Source organism: Conger conger, chromosome 18 (assembly GCF_963514075.1).
Source record: "Conger conger chromosome 18, fConCon1.1, whole genome shotgun sequence".
Taxonomy (NCBI): domain Eukaryota; kingdom Metazoa; phylum Chordata; class Actinopteri; order Anguilliformes; family Congridae; genus Conger; species Conger conger.
Window position 1 is genome coordinate 18,260,828 of NC_083777.1, and position 27,946 is coordinate 18,288,773.

General features: G+C 41.4%; 1 protein-coding gene across 5 annotated transcripts; it reads left to right on the forward strand.

Annotated features, from left to right (window-relative positions):
- Positions 1 to 27,585, forward strand: rufy2 (RUN and FYVE domain containing 2). Of its 5 annotated transcripts, none has more exons than XM_061228889.1 (19): positions 1 to 131; positions 10,706 to 10,860; positions 15,524 to 15,697; positions 15,940 to 16,057; positions 16,797 to 16,898; positions 17,378 to 17,501; positions 17,797 to 17,861; positions 18,111 to 18,176; positions 18,887 to 18,956; positions 19,039 to 19,140; positions 19,363 to 19,479; positions 20,055 to 20,222; positions 20,324 to 20,421; positions 22,904 to 23,023; positions 23,396 to 23,525; positions 23,875 to 23,969; positions 24,290 to 24,338; positions 24,484 to 24,564; positions 25,074 to 27,585. In XM_061228889.1, the coding sequence occupies exons 2-19, from the start codon at positions 10,785 to 10,787 to the stop codon at positions 25,215 to 25,217; spliced, it is 1,899 nt and encodes a 632-aa protein (XP_061084873.1). In that variant the 5' UTR covers positions 1 to 131; positions 10,706 to 10,784; the 3' UTR covers positions 25,218 to 27,585. The 5 variants fall into 5 exon arrangements, with proteins under 5 accessions (XP_061084873.1, XP_061084874.1, XP_061084872.1 ...); XM_061228890.1 differs by lacking the exon at positions 1 to 131 and adding an exon at positions 833 to 914; XM_061228888.1 differs by lacking the exon at positions 1 to 131 and adding an exon at positions 9,615 to 9,788.
- The last annotated feature ends 361 nt before the right edge of the window (positions 27,586 to 27,946 follow it).

Consider the following 27,946-nt stretch of genomic DNA (forward strand, 5'->3'; position numbering starts at 1 on the left):
TATAAATGAGTATTGCTGACTGGGGGAAGCAAACAGTTTGGCTGTGCTGATTTACATGTGAATATGCATGAATTGTTTGGTGCAATGACTTGAATCTATGGATTACTCAAACAGCAAATGGAGATATTGTGGTGAGTGAATAAATAGACTGTTTAAAATGATTTTGCAGATGGTTTGTTTACACCTGAAATGACGTACTCCGGGTAGCAGCCCCTGTGGTTTTCCAAGTGCCGTGAAAAATTTACTATAAGCTGTCTGTCATTTCCTGTAGCATCTGGGTTTCAAAGATGTCAGTCAGCCAAAATGTTCCACCATGGACCAGCAACTCCTAGGTTGAGTGCCTGCAGTTTACCTGAATCACCCGAGGTACACATATGGTAAACTTTCCAGTGCAATTACTGCTCCGTTTGTGGACTGAGGTGGCAAAGTAAAAGTCCTCCTGAGTATTTTGTTCCAATTGCCTGGATGTTCTAATTAGCACAGTTTTTCAGCCAGGAGGTAGAAGTAATTAGTAATCAGCTGGCTGAGTTAATGAATTGAACAAACACATGGAAGATTTTTTACTTTCTGACCCCTTGGAGAAAGTATGCATGTTTCGACTTTTGGTGGACATTTCAATGACCAGAGGAGCCTAGAAGTACAATGGGGAAGTTGTAAATTGTATAAATGCAATAATCCCTTTCATAATAGAAAACTTTACAGCAGTGGTCTTCATTCCTGGCCCTGGAGAGGCTTTCCTTGTTACTCAGCACTTAATTGATCAATGAAAGCAGTTGGTTACACGGTTAACTCTCACCTGTTTGGTGGGTCTGAATTGGTTGCTGCCATTGCTGCAAAAACAAAAACCAGCAGACCTTGCAGCTTTCCAGGAGCAGGAATGAAGTTCACTGTTTTAAAGAGTGGTGGCTCAAGAGGTAAGAGCAGTTGTCCCTGGTTATGGGTATGCACTTTGTTGTACGTCGCTCTGGATAAGAGCGTCTGCCAAATGCCAATAATGTAATGTAATGTAATGTATGGCATTCTGAGGGTTGCTGGTTCAATCCCGCCCTGGGTGTGTCAAAGTGTCCCTGACTAAGACCAAGACCCCCAATTGCACCTAACCCCCTCCTGACAAGCTGGTCGGTGCCTTGAATGTCATGGTGTATGCATGCTGTGTATGTGAATGGGTGAATGTGAAGCATTAATTGTACAGCACTTTGGATAAAAAATATTTTACCATTTAAAGAAATGAACTTGTTGATATAAGCACTATAATGTTTGTAGAGGTCATAGCATCAGATGCATTTCTGCTTTGGGCAGGTTCCCTGTGGGAGCAGTGGAGCCGGCATCCACCGTTGCGCGCCTCTAATCTCTAATTAGCTGAATCTGTTTGCTTGCTGCGGGGCTCCACTTCCTGCTTTGCACCCACTGTTTGCTCTCTCCCCTAACGAGCCCCATGCTCCAGGTATACTAATGAAGCTGCTGTGCCAGGTACCCTAATGAGCTCCCCACACCAGGTGTCAGGATGTAGGAGTCAGCCCCCTTGTGAACCCCACTTTTCTGCCCCACTGCTGCAGCAGTGAGGGGTCTCTTTCATATTCAGATGAGCAGCACTACAGCATGAGTCACGGATTATCCCTGGCGGTCTAAGGCTAAAGGTTATTAGGCAGTGGGGTCCACCTTATAAGCAGTCAGCTGTCTCTTTGCCTTTCGTTCCCTGAGAGAAATGTGTCCTTTGTTCCCGTCATCCTGGGATGATGAGCACTGATGGACTCATTTCTGTTCTTCCGCCAAGTTATTGGTGTGGGCTTCGTTGTTTGGACCGGCATGCTAAACTGCTGGAGGAGGGCTATAGGACTGGGGTTGTGTTGGAGCGGTCCTTTACAGATGCACAGCAACTGTCTGTTCTCGTGCCCAGGATGCCGTCGTAGCCAGACGGCAGCTAACTGACTGTGAAATGCAATTGCCTCTCTTTACGTCAGCACACGGTACCATTTCACTAATGAAGGCAATAGGCCTACTCTGAAACCTGTCTCTCTTTTAGCCTCATCTACGTAGTGTAGATCTTTCCAGAATTAAGTCAGTTAATTTGTTTACTATTCACTTTTTAAAGTCAAAGGACCAAAATAAGAGCGCAACCTATATCTATGCATCTATGTAAATGTACTTAAAGTTTCTATTGAGTTAAGTCACTGGTATTAAAATACAGCATTGGAGGCTACAGGCTGTGCTTTAGCCCAGTCATACATTTTTTGATTGGCTAAAGAATCTCCCAGCTAAGTTCTCTTTAATAGCCTGGGGCTCTGAATTGAAGTTCCTCTCTAATGAGCTTTTACACAACTGATGAGGCTGTGGAGTTTGTTATGGGTAATTCCATGTGAACTCCACACATTTTTGGACTGTATCATCAGATTTTTATGAGATTTTGTATGCTGATTTGGCCTTTTAAGAAATCCTTGTCTCAGATTAAACTGGGAGATATGGGCTCACAAAATCTGCACTAATTTGCATGACTCGATGACTTTGACTTGCCCTATCTCCATTACTGTAGGTTGTTATTGTAACACTTTAAAGGTTGTCAGCAGCTTTATCTTTAACATATATATTATGTTAACCCCAAAATGAGAGGAGTTATAAGTGATTCTAATCTTTATCTAAATTGTGGAAGAAAGCCTGGTTTTAAATGGATTCCATTGTCAAGTTCAAGTGTAATGTCAACATCATCTCCAGAAGATTTGGTCTTGGATATTTCAGTCATTGCTTAGATATCATTACTTATCTGAAGCAGCATCACACAGTTTTGGTTTTCCACCCTTTCTTTATCTGGGAATCAATTGAGAAGAGAGTCGGGCCAAACCATGGCTGGTTTTGTATTCAAGGGCCTGTATATAAAACTGCAATTTGAATATTTTAGCCTCATTTTAATGGAGGTTTTTGTGACCTGTGAAATGAAATTTGTTTCTGGCATACTGATTATTCACTGGCTGTTAGCTTGGCCATCCCCTACATAGAGGAGATAAACATGCGATGGCAAAATAATTTACTCATGAAATGGATTGAAAGATGTTCAGCACTCAATCAAAAAAGGTGTAAAAGGTTTCTACTGTGGGTGCATGGAACCAAATATTTGCAAATAAGGGAAAGCTCTTGCCTGCATACTGCAGAAAATAAGACTACAGCCTCATTTTCCACTTGTGTGCCAAGTATCAACTATATGAGCTTAAAAATCAATTTTGCAACACCAGATTTCTTTTTGCACGTGCCAGATATTAAGTTTTAAGTTGTTACGGTTTGTGGGGTGCTATTTCAGAGCTGTGAATGCCAGCAATAGTGAAACAGGGTGTGATTTACTATCGATTAACCAATGAATATACAGTTGACCTTTTTGTTGGGGTTTTTGGCATTGGTAATGATGAATGGCTACCTTTATCTTTTAAGTAACTTCTGTGCTCTGCATAACATTTTTGGATTTGTTAATAGGATTGATCAGTCAACAGTCTATATGCAGTGTGATTCATGGATAAAGAAATCCTTTAATATACCATAATATTGAAAATGGGGGGGGGGGGGGGGGGGGGGATATGGCATTTCAAGTCATAAGTGATGAATAAGGTAATAAGGTTTCATTTTAATGAAAGTGCTCATTTTCATGGCAATCATTCATCAGAAACTGCTTTGTTTCAATATCATTGTAAAATTTTTCACCGTCGTTAAATTTTTCCCTTAGACCAATATGCCTGCTCTCTTGCTGTGTTAAAGTTTTTATTCTAATCTGCAACTTCAAAAAATGTGCTAGAGAAAGACTGCTTTGACAATAATGGCTCAATAAAATTCAATCAAGAGGGGCGCCTTTAAAAGCAAACAAAGCTCAATGGATTGGCAGTTCCTGATTAAAAGTGATGGAATCTTTGCGGCAGACTCTGAAAGATTGCTTTGTCTGAAAGCAGTATTTAATGTATTGCACTAGGCTTACGCTGCGGAAGAAATAAGGCTGTTCCCGGGAACCACAGATGAAAAAACGATGTTCTTAATCCACCTAATTCATCTGAAACATCCCTGTAAGACCACTTAAAGGCCACCAGGACTGTGGTTCTGGAGAAGGATTATGATGGTTCAATGGAGCTGTAGATGGATTTTTGGGCTGAAATGCTTTAGCAGAGCAGAGCATGATGGGAACTATAGAATTAGATGCTGGACACCGATTGGCCAGTGTGCTGGCAAAGCTGGATCACTGGAGTATTATCCTCCATCACCAGTCAGATCTAATCTCGTTTCTGTCTTGTACTGCAAATGGTTTATCTTATTTGATGAGGGTTCACAGCCCTTAGGTTCTGTATTTATTGCAGGTTATTTAAACACCCTGTCTAAGTAAGGTCCAATGACACACAGGAGACCACACGTGTGAGCACACAGGTTGGTCAGTGAGTATACTGTATAAACAACCTGCTAGCTAATTCAAATATTACAGTCAGCCCATAACTATATACACAATTACAATTATTGAAAAAGAAAATCTAAAGGGTATTTAGTGCCTCTTTGATGTCTTCATCACATTAACCTACTGAATATTCCAATCCTTGACTATTGGGTATGCACAGCTTGTACATCCACCCCAAGACAAATTATGGCTTTCATAGCTCTCATTGACCTTCACGTGCTCGAAGAGAGAGGCAGGAGACGGTGGCCTGACATTAGGCCAATAAGACGTCTGGGACCCTGTGTTATATATCAGACAGTAGCATACTTGTCTCATCCTTAAAGGCTCAACAAGAACAGGACTTAGTAACACCTGCCTGCTACTTCATCTACGGCAACAGACTCTGGAAAATGCAATTTCCCCCATGTGAGAATGGGATTCGGCGACTCATCAGGAGAGAGCTCTGCACTCTGACACGGGACACTGGGCAGAGAAGAGCAGGGAAGAAATCACAGTCATTATACTGATCGATTTATTTTCACAAAAGATCAAGATTATTAATATCCTACCACACGCTGTGTGTCTGTGAGTTTGTTCAAGAGTGTACCCCTGGAACTAAAGTTAATCAGCTTTTTGTTCCAGGAGTCAATGTACGAAAAACACTCAGAACTTAATCATGATGCGATTGCTGTGTTTTAATGAGAACGTAAGGAACCGTAGGTCCCTTTGACCAGGATAGCTCTCGGACTGTTCGGCTGTGAACAGCAGGTACCGTGGCGTGGTGTAAGCAGCTTTCTCAGTTGGAAGGCTGCTGATTTGAGCGGTGATTGGAACCTGATGCTTTCCGTGCAGATCGTATTATTACTTTGGTTGTCCTGGCAACAAAGTGTCCCTTGCAAAATAGGGGTTGATGTGCTAGTAGACGGGCAAGGCCTACCTTGTATTGTTCTATCTGATTAACTGGTTCTCCATGAGAGCTTGTTCAGATTCAAATGCTTGTTGTCATGCAAGCAATAAGAATAGTAGTAATGATAATAATAATCGTAATAATAATAATTCAGGAAACAATTGCAGTCTGGCAAATATGATAGATTTAAGGTTTAAATTCTTTGGACAGGAAATAAGTTTGCCTGAAAGTCACTTAAAAGGCCATGGCTGCCATTTTGTGTACAGGTCCCAATCGATGTTGCTTGCAACTATTATTTCCAAAATCATCCGCTGCCTGGAATTTCAACAATACCTGTAATATGAGTAGCTGTCACAACTTTTATTTGATAATGGACTACCCTGGGATCATGCATGCAGATGGTAATAACAATGAGCCAGAAATGCTCTTCTCTTGGTGCTGTGAGTTTTGCACACCAAATTACTGGTCTGGTTTTTCTTTTATATAATCTGAGCCACACATAAAATATGCATTTTCTTAATCCCTTTGCGTTTAGGCACCCAGGGTGCTTGCACATCTGGTGCCAAAAGCCCCATAGTCAAACATGGCAACCTCCATGAATTGGCTTCATGTGCCAATGAGAAGTTCCTAGAGCAGTGGTTCTCACTCTTGGTCCTGGAGCCACAGAGTGTGCTGGTTTTTCTTTCCGCCTTAATTTCAGCAACCAAATCTGAACCAAGAAACCTGGTGAGGTGAGTTAACTGTAATTAACTGCTGATCAATTAAATGCTGAGTAACACCAAAAGCTAGGACCAGGCATGAAGATCACTGTCTAAGAGGAACCCATGGAACCTATTAGCAGAAGCTGTCTCCAGTTCTTCTACACATTTCATGACGGCCAGGAGGGTCACACTAGAGGTTCACAGCCTGAAACCTGGTTATATAGACCAGGGGTCGGCAACCCTGGTCCTGGAGAGCCGCAGGGTGTGCTGGCTTTCGTTGTTGCTTGGCATTAATTGATCAATGAAAGCCGTTGATTACACGGTTAACTCCCCTCACCTGGTTTCTTGGGTCTGAGTCGCTTGCTTATTTTAAGGTGGAGACGAAAGCCAGCACACCCTGCGGCTCTCCAGGACCAGGGTTGCCGACCCCTGATATAGACATTTAAACCAGTGTCCCTGATAAAGAAAAAGCCACATAATATTTGAGACTAATTGATCCAGACGTACAACAGAAATATACAGAAAGGTTTCAGAACACACATGTAAAATTCCATTGCATAATTTTTTTATATTTCAGGTTTGCATCTCATTTGGCATGAACAGGATTGATGCTAAGAAATTTCACATTTTAGCAGATAATCTAACTCAAACGGTCTCTCGCTGCCCACTACAGTCCTAGAAGTGGTTTTATATAGTATGAGTATAGATGAAAACTGTCAATGGTTGGCTGTGAAACAGAGATATCCACACATTCAAAGACTGTAAGAATGCATTACAAACAGGAAATTTCATTCATGTATTCAGTATATTTTATACTTTTGAGTCACTACATAATATCACAAGTTATACCGATAGCTTGAGGCATACTGCCATCTAGTGGAAGTACAAGCATTGTAGAAGGGCTTGATATGACTGAATATTTATTAATCACAGAATGATCTAAACATTTTCTTATACGAGAGTTTTAATATGCATACATTTTATGATCTCCCAATACATACAGTACTTTGCAAAAGTCTTAGGCACCTGTATAACATTCTGAAGATACTTCTGTACAGATTAAAATAATTCAATGAAAGGTCCTAAATAAACATACGATACATTTTACATTAAATTTTAGTAATTTGGCAGAATAGTTCAAAACTGAATCAAATCAATATATTTTGTGACCACACTTCAGCGTTAAAACTGCATCACTGAGATAGCCAACACTGTCCTGCAGTTGAGACAATCAGCAGGGAGGTTGTTCCAAGCATGTTGGAGAACTTGCCACAGTTCTTCTGCAGACATTAGTTGGCTCCTTGCTTCTGATCTCAGACAGCCTTAATCAAGTTTTTATGTAAAAGTCAATTGCTTACAGTAATATGTTACTTTTTAAAATTAAATACAAAAATGTCTCCGTAAAATTACGGAGAATATTTGAATGAATATTTGGAAATCTCAAATGTGTTCTTTTATACTAACACACACACACAAAACAAAACATACAGTGCATCCGGAAAGTATTCACAACGCTTCACTTTCCCCACATTTTGTTATGTTACAGCCTTATTCCAAAATGGAATAAATTCATTTTTTGCTGCTTTGAAGGTCCCAATGAGCACAGTGGCCTCCATCATCTGTAAATGGAAGAAGTTTGGAACCACCAGGACTCTTCCTAGAGCTGGCCGCCCGTCTAAACTGAGCAATCGGGGGAGAAGGGCCTTAGTCAGGGAGGTGACCAAGAACCCGATGATCACTCTGTCAGAGCTCCAGCATTCCTCTATGGAGAGAGGAGAACCTTCCAGAAGGACAACCGTCTCTGCAGCAATCCACCAATCAGGCCTGTATGGTAGAGTGGCCAGACGGAAGCCACTCCTTAGTAAAAGGCACATGGCAGCCTGAAGGACAAAAGGCACCTGAAGGACTCTCAGACCATGAGAAACAAAATTCTCTGGTCTGATGAGACAAAGATTGAACTCTTTGGCATGAATGCCGGGCGTCATGTTTGGAGGAAACCAGCCACCGCTCATCACCTGGCCAATACCATCCCTACAGTGAAGCATGGTGTCGAGGACCCGGCCCTAGGCCCTCCTGATGAGAGATTGACAGAAGATGGGTTAGGCAGGAATGCATTGTTAACCCCTCGCACACACCAATGGGGTAGGAGTAAAAGCTCCCGTAAGAGGAGAAGTATATGGTACAAGATAAATGTACAACCGTATATGGATACTGAGGAGTCTGAAGTCAGAGGACTTAGATTCAGGGTTTTAGAGAGCAAGGCTAAAGGCCTGACTGAGGCCATGCGTAGAATGTTCTATGGAAGATGCTGAACACGCAGAACGGAAAATTGGAGACCCAGGGAGTTTTGCAATGGTGGTGGCAGAATGCAGCAATGTACAGAGACATCCTGGATGAAAACCTGCTCCAGAGTGCTCTTGACCTCAGACTGGGGCGACGGTTCATCTTTCAGCAGGACAACGACCCTAAGCACACAGCCAAGATATCAAAGGAGTGGCTTCAGGACAACTCTGTGAATGTCCCTGAGTGGCCCAGCCAGAGCCCAGACTTGAATCCGATTGAACATCTCTGGAGAGATCTGAAAATGGCTGTGCACCGACGCTCCCCATCCAACCTGATGGATCTTGAGAGGTGCTGCAAAGACGAATGGGCGAAACTGCCCAAAGATAGGTGTGCCAAGCTTGTGGCATCATATTCAAAAAGACTTGAGGCTGTAAAAAGGTGCCAAAGGTGCATCAACAACATATTGAGCAAAGGCTGTGAATACTTATGTACATGTGATTTCCTAGTTTTTTATGTTTAATACATTTGCCAAAATTAAAAAAAAAACTTCTTTCATGTTGTCATTATGGGGTGTTGTGTGTAGAATTTTGAGGAAAAAAATGAATTTATTCCATTTTGGAATAAGGCTGTAACATAACAAAATGTAGGAAAAGTGAAGCGCTGTGAATACTTTCCGGATGCACTGTATATATAATAAAGTCTAGGGTGCCTAAGACTTCTGCATAGTACTGTATATTTATTTATTTATTTTTGTTCCTTTAAATAATTCCTGAAGGTCTTCATTATTTTCAATCCTTTAAGGATGGACCTATGACAGAATATAGACCGCATCTACAATAAAACATTGCAGTTACAATTGAGTTTCTAAAATAGAACTTATGTCAGTCATAAAATAATGAAATATCCTAAAGAGGATTAGTGCAAGCCACACACTAAGACATCAAATAACACTTACATTTGTGATTTCTTTTGATTAAAAAAAATAATAATTTCAATAATTATTCAAATCTTGTGACTATTGTTTCTACATACATGTATTGTGGGTCCACAACAATTGTGACAAGCTGAAATCAATTAAGGAAATTCTGCATTCGGGGGATTACTATTCTAACATATTCCTCTTCTCACAAGCATGCAATTCAGAAAGAGTGTGCAATGTCACTCAGAGGCCAAACCACACCCCTTCCTGGGCTGTCCCTCTTCTCTTCCCTTTATTTCTTAGCGGAGGCCTAGGATTGGCTGCACACACAGGCTAGCCCCACCTTCCAGCAGAACCTCAATGATCCCTCCCCCCTCCTCCTCTCAACACTGTGTATGTGTGTGTGCGCGTGTGTGTATGTGTCGTTCCACCAAGCGACATCACTCTTCCTGCATCTGCAGAGGGCTGTTTGTGTGTGTGTGAGCGGCTGTCCCAAACGCACACAGGCCCCAAACCTGGCTGCTTGACGCTGACTCAACTGAGTGCTACAAGCCAAGCCAATCCTAGCCCTGCAGTAAGAAGGTAAGGCTAAACAAATTTTGCTTGTTGCTGTAGCTTTTATAAGGAGGCCAGGGGCCATAGAGAGATGTGGTTGGAAGCCCTAGTAATTTATTTATCAGTTGGTATTACACCTAAAATACCAAAGTCTATAAATCTAGCAGAAAAGACTGTAGAGATGTTTGTAATGTTTGCCAAGTGCGGACATATGTAAATTCCCCTCGAAGTGGGATTATGGAAGGCAGTGCAGGAAATCAGAGTCATATGATACTCCAGCACTGAATCAGATCAGCAGGAAAACAGACAAATATTGGGTCAGGAAGTCCTCCACCAAAGAGGCTGCTTGTGGATGTTAATGGGGACTCAGGCTACTTTATTCCCAGGAATGTTAAGTCTTGTTTTCTGGGATAGCCTTGAGATAGCCTTGCACGTGAGAAAATGTTAATTCTGAGCAATGAAATATCATCCTTTAATGACCATCGACAACAAGCTAAGAATTTCCCTTCACATTACTCTCTGCTTGTCAACCGAAGAGTTTTTATCGGTGTTGATAACAAGAAATAAAAAGTTAAGAGTGCAGTGGTGTGTATGGGCCCGATGCTTGGCCAGCACTCCCCTTTCCATCAATGAGTCTTAAAGTTTTGATTAGATTTGTCTCCTCACCTTGTCAGTTGCCACAGCACTAAATGTTGCAAATGTTGACCATTGAGCAGGGGAGTATAATCAGCAATATTGTGGATTAAATGACAGCTTTTTTGCTGAAGTCCACTGAGGACAAATTATGGATTTAATCAGCATAATTTCAGGACAAGATAATAAATCACACGTTAGAAACTTGAGAATAACTGGGTGAAACAATGCACAGTGATCTTGATCTGCAGCCCAGCCCTTGTTGTTGCATTCGAATCAATGTGTTGGTCATTTCTGTTCTCTCGACGCAGTAACACGTCGTACCTGACGGGGGCGCCTTGGAAGCACAGCCAGATTCATCTCGTGACCAGGCAGAGCTGAGCTGGGCCCATGTACTCTCCCCAGAGCCTCCATCGCTGGGGAATAACTCACAGTGACAGCATGGAGAGACTTGCCTATAGTCAAGGTAAACCACGACCATTTCCTCTCCCACAAAACATACTGCGTCGTCAGACTATTCGTACGGTGTGTTTGTGTTTTGAAGACAACGGTGCGCAAAATACAAGCGTGTGAACACATGTACACTTATATCTATAGAATTAGCAACACAACTGAGTTGTATTTATAAGAGTTCTGCAAGGCTCACAGTTCTGACTGTAAAAAGTGCCCGCCGTTTCAGGACCTGGCTACTGATTGATTGTGCAGGCGGCTACTGCAGCCCTTCCTGGTTCCAGAGCTGAAGTCGTGGCATATTAGTGGGATTTATGTACGTTAGCTGAGCCGTTCTGTAGAAGTCTGCCTGTAGTTGATCATTGGCCAGGTAGGGAGAACGCAATTCTAGGGCAGTAAGTTCCACAAAGATATAGTCCAACTTATCCAACTTACTATTGAATCTCGTTTTTATTTATCTTGCTATTACATTTAATTAATGCAAGCAATGTTGTTTTCCCGAACCTAATGAGCAGGTTTGTGTAGATTAAGCGCTATAAATCACCTCCCTCTGATGATAAATTGTAGGCCTATTGTTAAAATCTTTGAAAACGTGAGAAATGAAGTGACAATAATGATCACCTAACCTGTTAATTCCTCTAGCCAGCAGCAGGGGGTGGTAATGTGTAGTCAGTAGATTCTGAAGGCAGGCCATTACGTAGTGCTTTTGTGTCTTGTGAGCGTTTCTGACACCACCCCTTCGGATGCAGGGAGGCTGAGCAAAGGCGCTTGCGTTCGCCGTAAACAAATTTCCTTTAACATTACACCGGCGTGGTCGGAAGATCGGTCTTTTGCATGACAGGAGAAGGAGAAGTGACAACGGCATGTAGCTTAAAACAGTGGAGCTTTGATGCACACCATTTCACTCTGATTTGCACTGGCATTTTACCACTCATTTTGTATCAATGCTGTCTCTGACAATTCCTCTGTGGTCGTTGTTAGATTATATATTAGCGCCCGCTTTATGATATTTACATGCGCGATGGCGACAGCCGCAGAACACGATTTCACCTTTGCTGAAGCGGAGAGCAACAAAGAGAAAGATCAAGTCTTCGGTATCCTCAGGTTGCAAGAAGAGAAATCGACTGAAAAATCTGCCACCGCCATGAAAGCGGGAGACGGGAGGTGGCAGGCGCCCATATTTGCGCTTGCTAGGAAAGCATCGGAGACCTTTTCAGGAAGCATCCACGTACTTCCAAAGGTAGCGGAACCGAAATCACCCCCCTTTTCAGATGATTGGGGCGCAAAGGGTAAGTTGTGGTCGCATTTAGGGGAATGCACCCCGCCACTTCAGTCGGTATGCCGCATAGATTATCGTTATTCACGAACAATAATGCCTACGATCACAATGATGTCATGTTATGTTGTTAGAAACGAAGATGTATGAAAAAGCTGGAGGCTGCTATGTGCAAATAATTTACAACCACATCAGTGTAATAACGTATAAGCAGCGAATTTCATCACCGGCTTTTATGGCGTCCGGTTTCTGTGCGAGTTCTTAATATTAATTCAAAAAAATATATATTTGTGAAGATGAAAACCACCGCTTTGACAGATGTCCATAACCTTCAGGTGCAACTAAACACACCACGTGGTTTGGTTATAATCCAATGGACGCTCGGAACCACACCCCGAAACCTTGGTAGCGTGATCAAGAGAAGATGTTGCTGACAAAAATCTGATGCCGCCGTTATTATAGGCTTTGCAGGACATTGTGAGAACGTCCTGGAGTCATACGTATGACTAAATGTGCTATGTTCACAAAGGACCAAAACAGATTGGTGCGGAGAATGATGAATGTATCTGAAACAGTAGCAAGCCTGTCTTTATAAGATTACATGCATTCACTCAAACAGTTTAGATCAGTCCACTGATGTCATTATTCCGTGTGAGTGGAAAGCTGTTGATAATGCTCATGTGATTAGCTGGTTAGATAACTGCAAGTCAACCACATAGGTAACAACCATTGTTTATCCAATCTTTTGAGATATCCCCATTAATCATGTCCTGATTTGTTTTTCCAATCTTCCCAGCTTTAAGCCCAGCCTTGAGTCAGCTCACATGAGAGTATTTGAACAGCTGATTTTGTTATTTTTAGTTCATTTCTTGCTTTTACATCTGGAATGCTGTGGCTTAATCGGATATTTATCTCATATGTTTTGACGCTCTCACTGATAAATTGTCTGCTTTACTTGTGTGTGTAGCCGTAACATCACTTTAATTCAGAACATGTGACTGGTAAAATCTAGACCACTGGGCAAAAAGTACGTTCTTTAACTCAGCGGAACCTTTCTGTTTCCGAATGTGCATTTAATAGCCAGTAAAATGCTGACCTGTCTTTAAACAGTGGAGCAGTCCTCAGTGAACCCAACTCCAGCCTGTCTCAGGAACTCGTACAGAGAAGAACTGACTGTGCTAAAATTTAGAGGAAATCACCTTGAAGCATTCTTGGAGAGATCCTGGTCACACTGCTCACACTTTCCCCAAACAGATTGGAATCTGCTGAACATGAGAAGAAATGACAGACTAGCCTATAATTAGACCGTGCTGAAATTACAAAAGCTTTGTGTATGAAGGTGTATGCTTGTCTGTGCACCACAGTATTTTGAGTATTTCTGGTGGAGCAGTTTGTCAGATTTCAGTTAGAATTTTCTATTTTGCCTGTCTAGTTTAAAGGACTGACTGTGTTACTGGTGCAGAGCTTTATTCGGTGTTACTGCAACCACAGCTTTGTGTGTCAGAATCATGTTGAGCTAGGGTCAGAAAAGCACTTCATCAACTGTTTCAGCTTACACTGTTTGTAATGGCTCGTTCAGTAAAGACGACACACAGTGGTGCATGGATGAGCCCCTAGGCCTCAGATCGAATTGCAGACCATGCCAGTGCCTACTAGCTCCAGAGAGTGAGTGCAACCAACGATTGCTTGGCCTAGGGTACAGGCGGAATCGGTCATTATGGTTCCATATTTCATTGCTGTCTAGGAAATCCGGCTGGTCGTTCGGGTCACCCCTGGATTGTGTGCCAATGCCAGGCTGCCTCCAGCTGCACTCTGAGATTAGCTGTGGTCTACACTGTGAAAAGAAGCAGCTTGTGACACCATCTTGTTTCTGAGGAGAACTGTGAAGGTTTCAACTCTCTTGAAATAGCAGTGGGGGATGGACTTGGCTGTTGTTGCAAACCACTAATTTGCGCCAAATATATTCTAAATTAGACTGAAAACTGGACATGTTCAGTCCCATGTTTGGCGCAAATATAGTTTTTTAATGGACCTAAGTAAATAAATCTGAGAGTGACTCAAGATGTTTTGCAAAAGAAACAAAATGTATATAAAATAACAGACATATATAACAATGCTGAGCCAAACCGTACAACTGTCCGTCTGCTCATGAGTATTTTAAAAGTACTTCACTCAATTCTTTCTATATCACCTGTTGAAATCTGAGGGTTGAAGCACTGCATAATTTCTGTGGGTTTGCAAACTTTATAAATTGCCCATGCAATCTCTGGCATGACAGTGTAGCGTAATGGTTATGGGTTTGTAACAGAGAGCTTGCAGGTTTAAGTCCCAGGTTGGGCACCGCCGTAGCACCTTCGAGCAAGGTGCTTTACCTCAATTGTGTCAGTAAGATTTCCAGCTGTATGAGTGTTTTGTGTATGAAAACTGTGGGAAATCACTCTTGAGAAGAGTGTGTGCTAAATGCTGAATACCAATGGAAGTCACTGGCTGGCCTGTTCCTCACCATCTATCATGCCTCTGCTGTGCATCATGGTAAAACAGAGTGGTGAAGCAAACACTAATGTCCTGAGCACATCCTTATGAGCTCATCTTCTGTTTGTGCCTGCTTATCCGGTATCTTGCTTTGGTCATGATGTCTCCTGAGGGATGCGTCTTCTTCTTTCAACATGTAGTTGCATCTTTGAAGGATATTCTTGTCAGCCCAGCTCGGCTTCTGAAACACAACACTGGCTGCAGTTCCAGAAGAATATATCTGACTTGCCTGACATTTAATTTAAGTCCATTGGTGCTTGCAAGAACAATCACCACAGCTTGTTAAAGCACAACAAGATTGACACCTTTAGATCCATACAGAATCTTTTCCAGAACAATGAAAAAGTTCACTGGAGGGTCCTGGCAGATATGTTATCTCTGCACACTCTATAGATCTATTTCAAGATGGTTAATAGTTTATTTAATGACGTGAATGTTCAACATTTTGATTTCAAAGGAGTTATCCTGCATTGACTTTCTGCAGCAGCTCAGAGCTGCTGGTCCTGGTTATATCATCAGATGAGGACAGGGGTGTTGGCTGTGTGCTCAAAGCTCATCACTCTTCCTCACGTTTCCTCATATGCAGCATATCAAATATCTGTTGATGATATCTGTTTAACCACAGGCGACATACAGTAAGTTTACTGTTCCAGAACACTGTGGTTTGAAATGGGTTAAGCTCAAAGGATGCTTTAGGAGGTCTGTGTGCTTGACATGGTGATGCTAACCTAGATTCTATAGATTTTACTATATTAGCTCAATATTTGAGGTAGAGCGCTCTTTCCATTTAACATTGCAGTGGTGGATAAGCCTGTAGATGAAATTTGCACAGAAAAAAAACATTTGTAAATGTATTTAATTCATGTTGTAGCTCTCCGGGACCCAATGACCATGGAGCGGTCCAACCTGCTCAACATGGCCAAGCTCAGTATCAAGGGCCTGATCGAGTCCGCCTTGAGCTTCGGCCGCACCCTGGACTCCGACTACCCCCCCCTCCAGCAGTTCTTTGTCGTCATGGAGCACTGCCTGAAACATGGCCTGAAGGGTATGTATGCCCACACCACCACCACATGTTACAGAGAAGGTATTTGCATCAATGCTCATTCACAGATAAAATCTGGTGCGAGAAGAGAAACTATTCAAATGTATTTCCGTGGCTGGTATCTAGTTACTGGACAGGTATTATCTGAAGTTGGTACAAACAATTGTGCAATGATGGTGTAAAACCTAGATGCAGTAATGTGCCAATTGTGGGGTTGGCCTGACTGTTTGTATCTGTGTCCCCAGTGAAAAAGTCATTTCTGGGCTACAACAAGTCGCTGTGGGGTCCCCTGGAGATGGTGGAGAAGCTTTGTCCAGAGGCCAGTGAGATTGCAGCAAGTGTGAGAGACCTACCTGGACTTAAGTATGTGATGAATTGCATATTTATAATCTGCTGTTGTAATCTTTGCTCTTGACTGTATTATTGTCTTACTCTAAAGTAAATGTGAAGCTTAAACAATAAGATGTTCCCTTTGATACGGATACCTTCTGGGCAGAGTATAAAATGTAGGGGTTATGTGCATTCAGAGATGCTAGAAAAGCCAACACTTTTCTCCGAATCTTCAGCGGTGTAATGTGTGCAGTCAGTTTCTGAGCCTCTGCAACGGAAAGGGGAACTGTCTGCTGGCTGCAATATTTTCACTTCTGTATACAGTGAATGAAACCTTTTGTAAAATGAAAAAAGAACAAACAGGCCCTGAGCTTTAGAATAATTTCCCATATAAATGAAGACCAGCCATTTTGCCTACATTTTACGAAGTGATTGTGAATGTGGTTCAGTGCACCCAACATGACTAACTTTGAGCTTGAAGTATGAAGTCAAGTTTGAATGGCATTCTGAAAAACATCTGGCTCAAATTGAGGAAAGTGCTCCCTTTACTTTTTCTATTGACATATTTGTAACCATTTCCAGGATTGTGAAGGTCAACCCTTTGTTTTGTTTCATTCGAGAGTTCTTTGCCTTGGATGACGCATAGATTTTACACAGGGAGATATTTTACCATGCAGTGTTGTAGAATGCAGTGTTTTCTACAAGGGGACGGTGTAATATGCAGTGTTTCTGGGGGGGTATTTTCTCATGAGCGGATTGTTTGCCCCTTTAGGACACCACTGGGTCGAGCTCGGGCATGGCTGCGTCTGGCTCTAATGCAGAAGAAGTTAGCCGACTACCTCCGCTGTCTCATCACCAGGAAGGATCTACTGAGGTACACATCCTTCTCCCTCTCCATCCCCCGTCTCTCCATCTCATCCTGTGTGTCATCCCTCTGTGTCTTGCCATCCCCCTCTCCGCTCTCTCTCGCTGTCAGGAGTGCTGTATTCTGGCTTTCCTATGAAGCGGTCTGATCTGATTTAGCTACATATGTATCATTTAAGAATACATTTGAGTACGCATAATACATCATAATGAAATAACTATCACAGAGCCCTTCTCAGACCTCATTCCTTATGAAACATTAATGGGAGGTAAATTAATAATATGAACTTGTAATGTGCTTAGACCTGGTTTGAAAGTATGTTTACATAGGATAGGGAAGGAGAGCTAAGCACTCACTGGTAAAATGCATTCTGGGTGTTCAGAAGTCAAATCTACTGCTTCCACCCACCATAAAATTATTAATCGTTGCTTGTGTGCTTGTCTGCGTGTTTGTGCCTGTGTCTGTGTGTCTGTACTCGTGCGCCTCAGTGAGTTCTACGAGTGTTCGGCTGTGATGGTGGAGGAGGAGGGTGCGGTCATAGTGGGGCTGTTGGTTGGACTCAACGTCATCGACGCCAACCTGTGTGTGAAGGGCGAGGACCTGGACACACAGGTAAGAGCAGCTTCACTTTCAGGTGTACAGTATATTCACCTCGCACAGTGACCTCTTCTGTCCTGCCTGCTGAACCCTCTGTAGTCTCCGTAATGATTCCTTATAAACGATTGAATGTTTTCAGTTGGTTGACAAAAAGTTGTTGAGGTATAAGGTATAAAAAGCACTCAGTCTTAGAAACAAGAAGGAAGTGGGATTCACTTACAAGTAATCACTGGTATCTTACAGAAACTAAACATATGCATGTTGTTGAATCAGAATGAAAATTTGTAAGGTTTCTCTTGTTTTATTGTAGGTTGGGGTGATAGACTTTTCCATGTACCTGAAAAACGACATTGATGACTACAGAAGTGAAGAAAGGTATCATCAAAATTTTATTTTACGCTAGCACACTTGTTTCCTCTTCTCAGCACCAACCTCTATCTCTACCTTTATCTGTTTTTAAGCTGCTAAGTCACACCTGTTCACTCAGCAGTACTTCCCCCACTAATGCTCTCTCTAATACATAGAATATGTATTATTCTATTTGCTTCATTTGTTCTGACCGTATCTATTTTTTTTTGTTCAAAGCTTCAACTGTCTCAAGTCTCTCTCTGTGTTGGCTTTCAGAAATGGTCAAATAGCTGCTATTCTGGACCAGAAGAACTATGTGGAAGAACTGAACAGACAGCTGAAGTAAGTTGAGTCGCAATCGGGAAATCAGCATGATGCACATGAACTGTGTGAACTTCAAATTGGAATTCATGTTAACTAAATAGTTGAAACTACATTTTCACTGTGCACACTGTGAGCACATTCTATGCTTAAGCAAAGCCCTGAGGCTGTTTTCCGAGCATGTGTGCTTCTCAAATGCACTGATGTGAGAGATGATTTTAGCTGACACATCACTAGTCATGTTTGTGAAAGACATTAGTTCTTGGCTTGTTGCCCACAGGGCAGGTTTAGTCTCTTGTATTGTTTTCTCTTTCCTCTCAATGTTTCCTCAAATAATAATAAAAAATTAGGAAGTATGATCTTTTAGAAAAACACATTGTAATATTGCATAAGTCTAAATGCTCAATGTGTTTGTGATCATCTATGTTTATACCATATGTATGTATAAAAAATGAAAATGGTGTCTGCTCTTGTATATGTCTATATCTCTGGGCTGAGTAGTTACCTTCTGGAATGCCCAAATGCTGTTCGTATGTTGGTATGACTTAACCACAAATGCAGTGGCACGCTTATGACAATATCGCATAATGAGGTTAACATGATGGTGTTATTTTCCACTGATGGGAAAAAGTATGGATGTCAGCATGAAATTAAGTTGTTAAACGCACCACAGCAAAATGACAAAACAACCATGTGAAACCTCTGACCCCTTTGTCCTCTTTCTGATTCAGCTCCACGGTCCACGGCTTACAAGGACGGGTAGACTCGTTGGAGAAGTCGAACACTAAACTCATCGAGGAGGTGTGTTAAATGCTCGCATCACTTCTGCCAGGTTATTTATACTTCTCTGTGCATTTTAATAGCTGCGGCTATCTCGTTACAGCTTGCCATCGCGAAAAACAACATCATCAAGCTGCAGGAGGAGAACCATCAGCTCAGAAACGAGAACACCGTCATTCTCATGAAAACCCAGCAGCACCTTGCAGTATGTGTCTATTTAAATTCCCCTGCTCTTATGAGACTGTTCTTATGTCTTGAAATGGGTGTGACAGGCCTCCACCTCCAGGAGTAATCCAGATAATCATTCTGCTAGTTACTCTATTTTATGTTTTTAAAGTATATAGTGTTTTTAATAGATCATTCTGAAACTATAGCAAGCTCTACTGTCTGGCTTTTGATGGTAACTCTGACCTGTGGGGCTGTCCAGGTGTCTCAGGGGGATGTGGATGTGGAGTTGGACACGTACAAGCAGTCAAGGCAGGGCCTGGACGAAATGTACAACGAGGCACGGAGACAGCTAAGGGAGGAGTGCCAGCTCCGACAGGTCAGAGGTCATCCTCGCCTTGCACCAATAGCACAGCTCGCACCCCTACATCCCATCATGCTGTCTGTACTGCACCACACTGAAGTACATTCAGAGATCATCTACGAGTTCTGGATTCTTAATACCGAACAGAACATTGAAATATTTCAATATTCTTGAATGGGCTTGACAAAGGACATTATTGATGGATGTTCTTCGACTTATCCCATGAATATTAATTTACTAATGTAGTACAATAATCCCATGTTACTATCTGTAAAGGTTGGAAAGACGGCAGGAGCTGACCTTCTGGTTGATATAGAGAATGTGTAGTACCAGGGCTCCCACTATACAAGGCTTAGAATCACAGCTAAGGGGTATAGAGCGCTGGGCTTCCCTGTGGCCTTGGGGTAGAAGAACACAGGACTGTACCTACGTGAGACACAAGAATTGTCATAATTGAATAATTTATGTTGTACTCCAGGAGAATGTGTTTGTGAGCTGTAGTAAATGCAATAATTAATTGTAATTATGAAGTAACGGCCTGTAATGATGTTATAATCATTTGAATAATAAGCTAGTGTGCTGTGTTCCAGGATGTGGAGAATGAGCTGGTGGTGCAAGTCAGTATGAAACAGGAAATGGAACTGGCCATGAAGCTGCTGGAGAAGGACATTCATGAGAAACAGGACACTCTGATCGGTCTAAGGCACCAGCTAGATGAGGTCAAGGCCATCAACGTGGAGATGTACCAAAAAATGCAGGTAGGGGATGTTATGGGCATGTTGTCTGATTCGTTAAACGTGTGGGTGGATCCTTCTTGTTGACATTAATGGGGGTTTGAGCTACTCTGGTGTCTCCACAGCGTTCTGACGACAACTTGAAACAGAAGAATGACATCATCACACGGCTGGAGGAGAAGACCAATCAAATAACAGCGACCATGAAGCAGCTTGAACAAAGGTAAGGGTTTTACATTTAATATAACCTTAAATAATATCTACATGAAGTGCTTAGGTTTAATGTGTGTTAGCGTGAGTTTGATGTAAAAATGTAGGATGTATTGAATATGGCTGTACTACTGGTCATGGAAGAGTGGGCCTTCATGATCCTCTAGCGTAGTGGTTAAGGTACATGACTGTGACAAGCAAGGTCGGTGGTTTGATCCCCGGTGTAGCCACAATAAGATCCGCACAGCCGTTGGGCCCTTGAGCAAGGCCTTTAACCCTGCATTGCCCCAGGGGAGGATTGTCTCCTGCTTAGTCTAATCAACTGTACGTCACTCTGGATAAGAGCGTTGCCATTAATGTAAGATGGGAATGTTAACTGCAATATAAATGGAGAGCAGTCTTTTGATTGGTCCATATGAACAAATGATTGACTGTACAATGGATGGTACCTCCAACCAGTATAGAATTCATGAAATCTCACTCTGCCACCTTATTACAGCATTCTGCATTACATGTTATACAATGCAGTCAGCCTGTTGGTCTTGGAAGTAAAACACTGATTTGCACTGAGTGCAGATTTGCTGGTTACCCTAGCAGGGATTGAAAAAAATATATAAATACAAATATTTAATAAATTTTTCCAACCACTTTGGTGGGTGTTCGCTTGTTTGAATCGAGTTGAACCGTTTTGAGTTGCACACTGTGTTACATTTTACTCTAAAACTTTGCCTTATGTTTCACTTGGACTGATTGTTGTTTGAAAGCACTGTACCTGAAAAAGTAAAAATGCAGTGGAGAGGTGTGACAAATTGAAGACCATCCTGTGGTATACCATAAAATGTATACCAAATGTGCAGGAATAATCAAGCCTTTCACATATATTGCCTTTACTGTTACATGAGCTGTAAACCAGCTTAACAGTAACACACTGTCCTGGTTGTGCTTCTGAGGCACTAAGATAAAAACATGACTTCCATGGCAACATGAAGTGGCCATTACCCCAGTTGTAATGACCACTGGTTGCTGTTATCAAGGAAATCACCTCAAACTTACAATCAGTATCTGTCTAACATTACAGTTCCCACTGTAATCTATTGTCCATTTCAGCTCATGGGATTATCTGTTTTCTGGAGCATTAATGTGCAAAATGGAAGCTTTTATGTGACACAAAATGGTCCAACTTGGTGCAAAATGTAGTTAGTTTTCTGAAAAGAAATGGCAGGCTGGTAAAATTGTGAGCAGAACAGGAGTTTCTACATCCTGTCTGGTCCTAAAAATACAATTAATTTTCGAGGCCTGCTCTCTAGTGTTTTGCATGTCCTCTTATTTATTTTTAGAAATAAATACCATGTCTGCCTGTCACCTTATTTGAGTTGGGGTTGGTCTCTTCTCCCTGGTACCTGGTTGTGCGATGCGCTGTTTCCATGGATATTTCATGTTCCCGTCTACACCCTTTTCTTTCTCTTCTGTTAGTTTTACTGCCATCTTGTCTGTAATATTTTAAGAATGCATTTGCTTAACAATATCTTAAAGCTTTTAGTAACATGGATATTTCACTGATATTGACATCCTCTTTTCCCTTTTTTGTTCTCCTTTTCTTGTTTTCCATATTTTTCTCTATCAATTTTGCACATTCTTTCAACATCGACACACCCTCCCCCTACCTCCGGATATCCCTGTTTGATTTCTCCCCATGTTTCTGTTTATGATTTCTATAGTGATAAAGACCTGCTGAGCCAGACGCGCACCCTGGCCATGTCCTTTGTGAAGTGTGCCAGCACAGACACTGAGCACCAGTATAAGCTTGTCAAAGACATTTCTTTCTGAAGTTTTAACACCCACTGCTTCACTGTACAAACTAGGCAGTGGTCCGAAAGGATGCAGTATCTGTAATCTGTGATCAAAAGGGTTGACTGTTCTCTCAGTCTTTCGTTGTCTGTATATGAGTTTTTTCCGTTTCGTTCGGTTTTTTTGAGGATTCGCTTTTTTAAGAATTTTATAAAACAACCCTTAATGTTGTAATAACACGTACAAGCAATTGTAAGGTAGGACACCCATTAGACCGAATTTAAAAATTACATTGTGTGTCTTTTATGAAATAAAAATAAAGTTAGATGGTTTCAAATATTCTTCATTGTTCTTGGCCTACATCATGTTGAATTAAACAGGGTTTCTGAACCGTTCTACTTGCAAGATTCATCTACGCATTTAGCAAACCTGTCCTTACTCCTGGCTCCCCAATCCACCACATTCTAAACTCTCTCTCACACACACACACACACAGGCGCTCCAACCTTCTCCTACAGCTTTTCCTCTTATGTTCTCTCCACTTTTTAATTTTAACGGGCCACTGGTTTGCCTTTGTGTTCGGCCTCCCCATTTTCTGTTGTGGGTCTTTTTCATTGACCATCCCCCCCCCCCCCCCCCCCCCCCCTCTCACCCCCCGCCATGCGATGGGAGCCTCGGTTTTACCCGGTTGGTTTGAATTACGGCAGATTGCAGGAGGCGGAGCGCGATCGCTGGTCTGCGGAGGATGGAGCCCGCAAGTTCAAGCAGGACTTTGCCAATAAAGCAGACTGCCTGCAGAAGCAGATCAGCCAAAGAGAGACACAGCTGTGAGTGCCCTGGTCACTGTGCGCTTTAATTCATGCCTTGCACTGCTGCCACACGATTGGCTGATTAGATAATCGCATGAATAAGTGTTCCTAATAAAGTGCTCAATGAGTGTATATGATATCCAGTATGAAGAGTGATACCTGTAAAATTTAGTGTGCCATTCGGAGATGATTCTGTATACCAAAGGCTGCCGGTTAAATTCCCAGGTGGGGTGCTCTTGTTTTGGCCTTGGTCGAAGTACTTTACTGAGTGTCTGCAGTAAATGTTGTATGAATTGATTATAGTTTTTAAAGTAAAGCTTTTCCAGTTGTAATTAGCCCTAGTATAAGAACTGACAGAATGGTTTTTTTTTTTGTTTTTTGTTTGTTCAGGCTTCAGTTGGAAACCGACTTGAAGATTGAGAAAGAGTGGCGACAGACGCTACAGAATGATCTGGAAAGAGAGCGAGAAACTGTAGCCCAGCTAAGTGCTGAGGCGCAACAGATTAACGGACTGAAGAAGGTGAGTGCTTTTCTGAATGTAAAATGTGTTTAACACAATATTTCAAAAGTCCCTGCCTTGAGAGAGTAGGGTAGTGCATTTCAATATCACTGAAAGTCTATCTTCCTCACTCTAGTGCTCTCAGTGTTGTTGGGGGGGGGGGGTGTCTGTACACTGAAACTTGATGAAAATGGGCAGAAAAATGGATGTTAAATTCAAACAGTGAATAAATTCAATTGTATTTGCCTTTTACATAACTGTCACGAAGATGCTTTACAGAGTAACACAAAAATGGCAAAAATCGGGCACATAGCAAGTAGAATACAGGGTTAACAGCTGTGGGTCTGCGTGTGTGTGTGTGTTTCCTCAGGAGTTCCACAGACTGCAGGATGAGAACAGGCAGCTGCAGGGAATATGTCGGGAACAGGAGCAGGCACTCCAGGAACTTGGCTGCAAACTTAGCGAGTAAATGCCTCATCAGCCAATCAGCACTCAAACTTTGTGAATAGACACCTTATCAACCAATCAGCACACAAACTTTGTGAATAAACACCTCATCAACCAATCGGCACACAGACTTTGCGAGTAAATGCCTGATTGGACAGTTTGTAAATGCCATGAATGAAGAAAACAAAAAATTCTCGGACCTTGAGGATCATGATTTGACGATCCCTGCTCTATAATGTCCACCTCCACTGTTGGCAAACAGGCTACAATTGAAAGCTTTTGTGAGGTTGCATGAACTTATTTTTTTCTTTGCCAAACTTGAAATCTTTATGTTTTAGATCAAAATTGAAAATAGAAGACATAAAAGAAGCAAACAAAGCACTGCAGGTGGGTGTTAAATATTTTTTAAATTTATGTTATTCATGTATTAATGGATTAATATTTACAAATACTTAATATTCCTATTCTATTCCTGTTCATTGACAGACACTATTACTGAGCTGAGTTAAGGAATTAATGGTTTGTTTCACAGGGGGGCCAAGTGTGGCTAAATGACAAGGATGCCACCCACTGCAAGCTTTGTGAAAAGGAGTTTTCCATTTCCAGAAGAAAGGTTTGGGATTTTGTATATGAATGCTGATTTCATATATATTTTTTATGAATATATTAAAAAGTGTGTTACAATTCACAAAATACTGACTTTTAAACATGTCAACGACGGCTAAGCTTTTTTGGGCACAATATTTCAAGAAACGAATTACTGCACATTGTGGTGCAGAGCATTTGAAAGGAATTGGTGTTGGGGAATTACTGACACAAACAATCAAATCATGCTCAATTAAAAATAATAATAAACATAATGCAAATGCTCATTCAAATTTAAAAGAATATAAATGTGAATACTGAGAGTGCCATCCCATAGTACTGCATGGCAAACAGCAATGACACATCCGTGATGGAAATGTACAAAACAAAAGGTTTGTAAAATCAGGCACTGGATTTCCAAGGACTGGAGAGACCGATATGTCTTACATTGCTCCCAGTTACAAAATGTTCAGAAATTTCCCGGAACATTTGTGCATATTACAAATGAATTTGACGCACTTCTTTCTGGTTTTCCAGCACCACTGTCGAAACTGCGGGGAGATCTTCTGCAACGCCTGCTCTGACAACGAGCTGCCCCTTCCCGCCTCCCCCAAACCCGTGAGAGTCTGCGACACCTGCCACGCCCTCCTCCTCCAGCGCTGCTCCTCCAATGCTACCTGATTGGCCAGGGGTGATGTGACCTAATATGACCACGCCCACCTCAGCTTTCACCCTCATCCACAGGACTGCAAACCAAAAGGCCACAGCAAGACTGCCCCGCCTCTTACAGGCGCCAGTCATGTACAGAAAGGGTGTGTGTGAGTAGAGAGCCCATGGAAAATCAATCCCTTTTTCATTTCAAACCATGTCTTATGTGATTTGTGAGACCGGTATACTGTATATACAGTAATTGTGTGCTCTCACGTTAAGATCCCTGCCTCAGTCAACATTTCTCCTGAACTTTGACTTTCATGTACAAACAAAAGTGTTATACGTTTTCTTCACAAACTTATTTTGGTGCCAAACTGTTTGTGAAAACAATTTGTGCTTTTAATTGTTGGTCAAAGTTGAGGACAACTGCTGATTGAATCCATGCTAATGAAACACTATGGCCTAGATTCAGTACACATTTTTCCTTACAGTGAAAAAAGCTCGTCCAAAATCAATGTACAAATTCGCTTCTTTTCAATACTTAATGTATTACGATGAATCCACCAAATTCTGGCATCGTTGGCATCAATATTAAAAAATAATGAATCTGTTTACAAGCATATACTGTAGCTAAACAGGGTCAATCTTGCCCTTACTGGTAGAAAACGGAGAGCTCCACCAATCCAGGGATGGTGAAATATGGATGTGGAGCATTGATGTTGGTACTTTTCGTACTTCCACATACTGTAGCTAGGCAAACTGTCGAAGTTGCCAGACTTTACCATGAAATTTCAAGCACCTGTGGGTACATACTTCCATTGTTTCTCGACTCTGGTGCTAACAATGCTAGCTACTGGTGGTTCCACTAGTTTATGTGGATTCCATTAGAATCAAAGGGAATCGTATTTAAGTACAAGGAATTATATTTCCATTGATTCTGACTGAAAAGTCACTTAATTTGTCACAATAATTTGTGGCTTTTATTATTGATCATTGTGCTCAATGATCATCCAAATGAGGGGGGGGGGAATCCACTTGAATTTATTTGTAATCATTTGTAAGTTCAAATCTAAAATGTTGACTGAATTTAAGACCAATCATCCCAAGAATTGATGTTCGTAAAATCCTGCTTGTGTGTGAGAGTACAGGCTCATTATGGAGATTAAGCTGGAGGTTGAAAAATATTACTGCAGCAACAGCCTTTGCTTCAGTAAATATGTGCAAATGTTTCACCCCTAAAAATGTCAACTGTGTAAGACTTGAAGATAAGTTGTCTGCAGAAAATGAAGTATTAAGACACTATACAGAGCATAAGACTGGAAATTGAATTAATAAGAGAAGAATCCTGTGCCTAGTTGGTTTAATGAACAGGATCATTACAGACATTTCATATTGCATGAATTCCATTTTTATTTTCACTTTTATTTGTCAGGGATGGTCTGAATTTCATAATTCACATGTGCCTGAGAAATTAAATTCAGATTATATAGCCAAAACAATGGTGGTCTTAAGATTTTTCAGTGCAGTTTGGGAGGAAAATGCATTTCAGAAGGCCCTATTTTTTCATGAACCCAAATGTTCCCAGTGCTGCCTAACATTAAGAAACAGAAACTACAGCACAGCGACTTGTTTTATATTATTGTAATTATTTTAAATATATTACTGACAAATGCCTATATTCCTAAGACTGTTATAGTAATATTAGAAATTATTTATAGAGCATAGCACATACTTCCAGTAAGCAATTATGCCAATCAAAATCTAATTTTTTTCCCCAAGAAGCAGTATTTTTTGATGTAATGAGTTAACTTACTCACGCAAAAGGCCAAAGGTGCCAAATGTTCAGAATGCAGTTGTACTGTAACATTCCTGGTAACCACAAAACCAGGGCTGACTAACCCTGTTTCTGAAGATCTAGACTTATATGTTTTCATTCCAACGCCAACAAAGAACACCTCATTCAACAACTAGAGATCTCCTTAAGCTGCAAATTAGTAGACTCAGGTGCAAAATTAGGGTTGAAATGGACGCCTACAGGATGTTTGATCACCAGGAACAGGGTTTGGCAGTTGTGTACTAAGCTGTCCTATACATTTATTGTATATAGGTTTTGTACGTCAAGTGATTTGTGTACAGTTTAAATGAAATGCTCCGAAACTCCTTTTCCTGATCTCCTTTTTAAAAAACCATGTTGCGAATTTCAAACAAGTTTTGTGTCACTGCTTTGTGAATGTAACAGGAAGTCCATATATTGTCTGCACAGTATATTTAATTGCAAAAAAGGCCATTGTATGTTTACAATGAAGACTGACTGTTTCTGTTGACAATGCCGAAGCATTGAGATTGTTGCTATTAATGTACAATGCCTTTAAAGTGAAATCTGTTCACTGATTATAAATGTTGAATCCTGATTCTTATTGTGCTGCTGGCTGCGTTACAGGGAGCTCAAGAGAGGGCTTTCTGATTATGGCCTGTAGTGTTAACAGATAGATGACAGATACTACAGAAGAACACAGTAACATGAAAACTACGGGATGGAAGATCCACTTTTCATTGGTTTAATCGGCCCCACTTTTTCTGGATCACAAAACATACACAGCAGCTAAAACATTATTTACAGTGAAGAGGCTCAGACAACAAAGATTAATATAAAATTTAATAAGCAAAATGTACAATAGCTGGTTAAACTATGCACCATCTCAAATATATTTTATTTCCACTCTTTCAGACCGGAAAAATCTAAGTACATTTTTATGAAC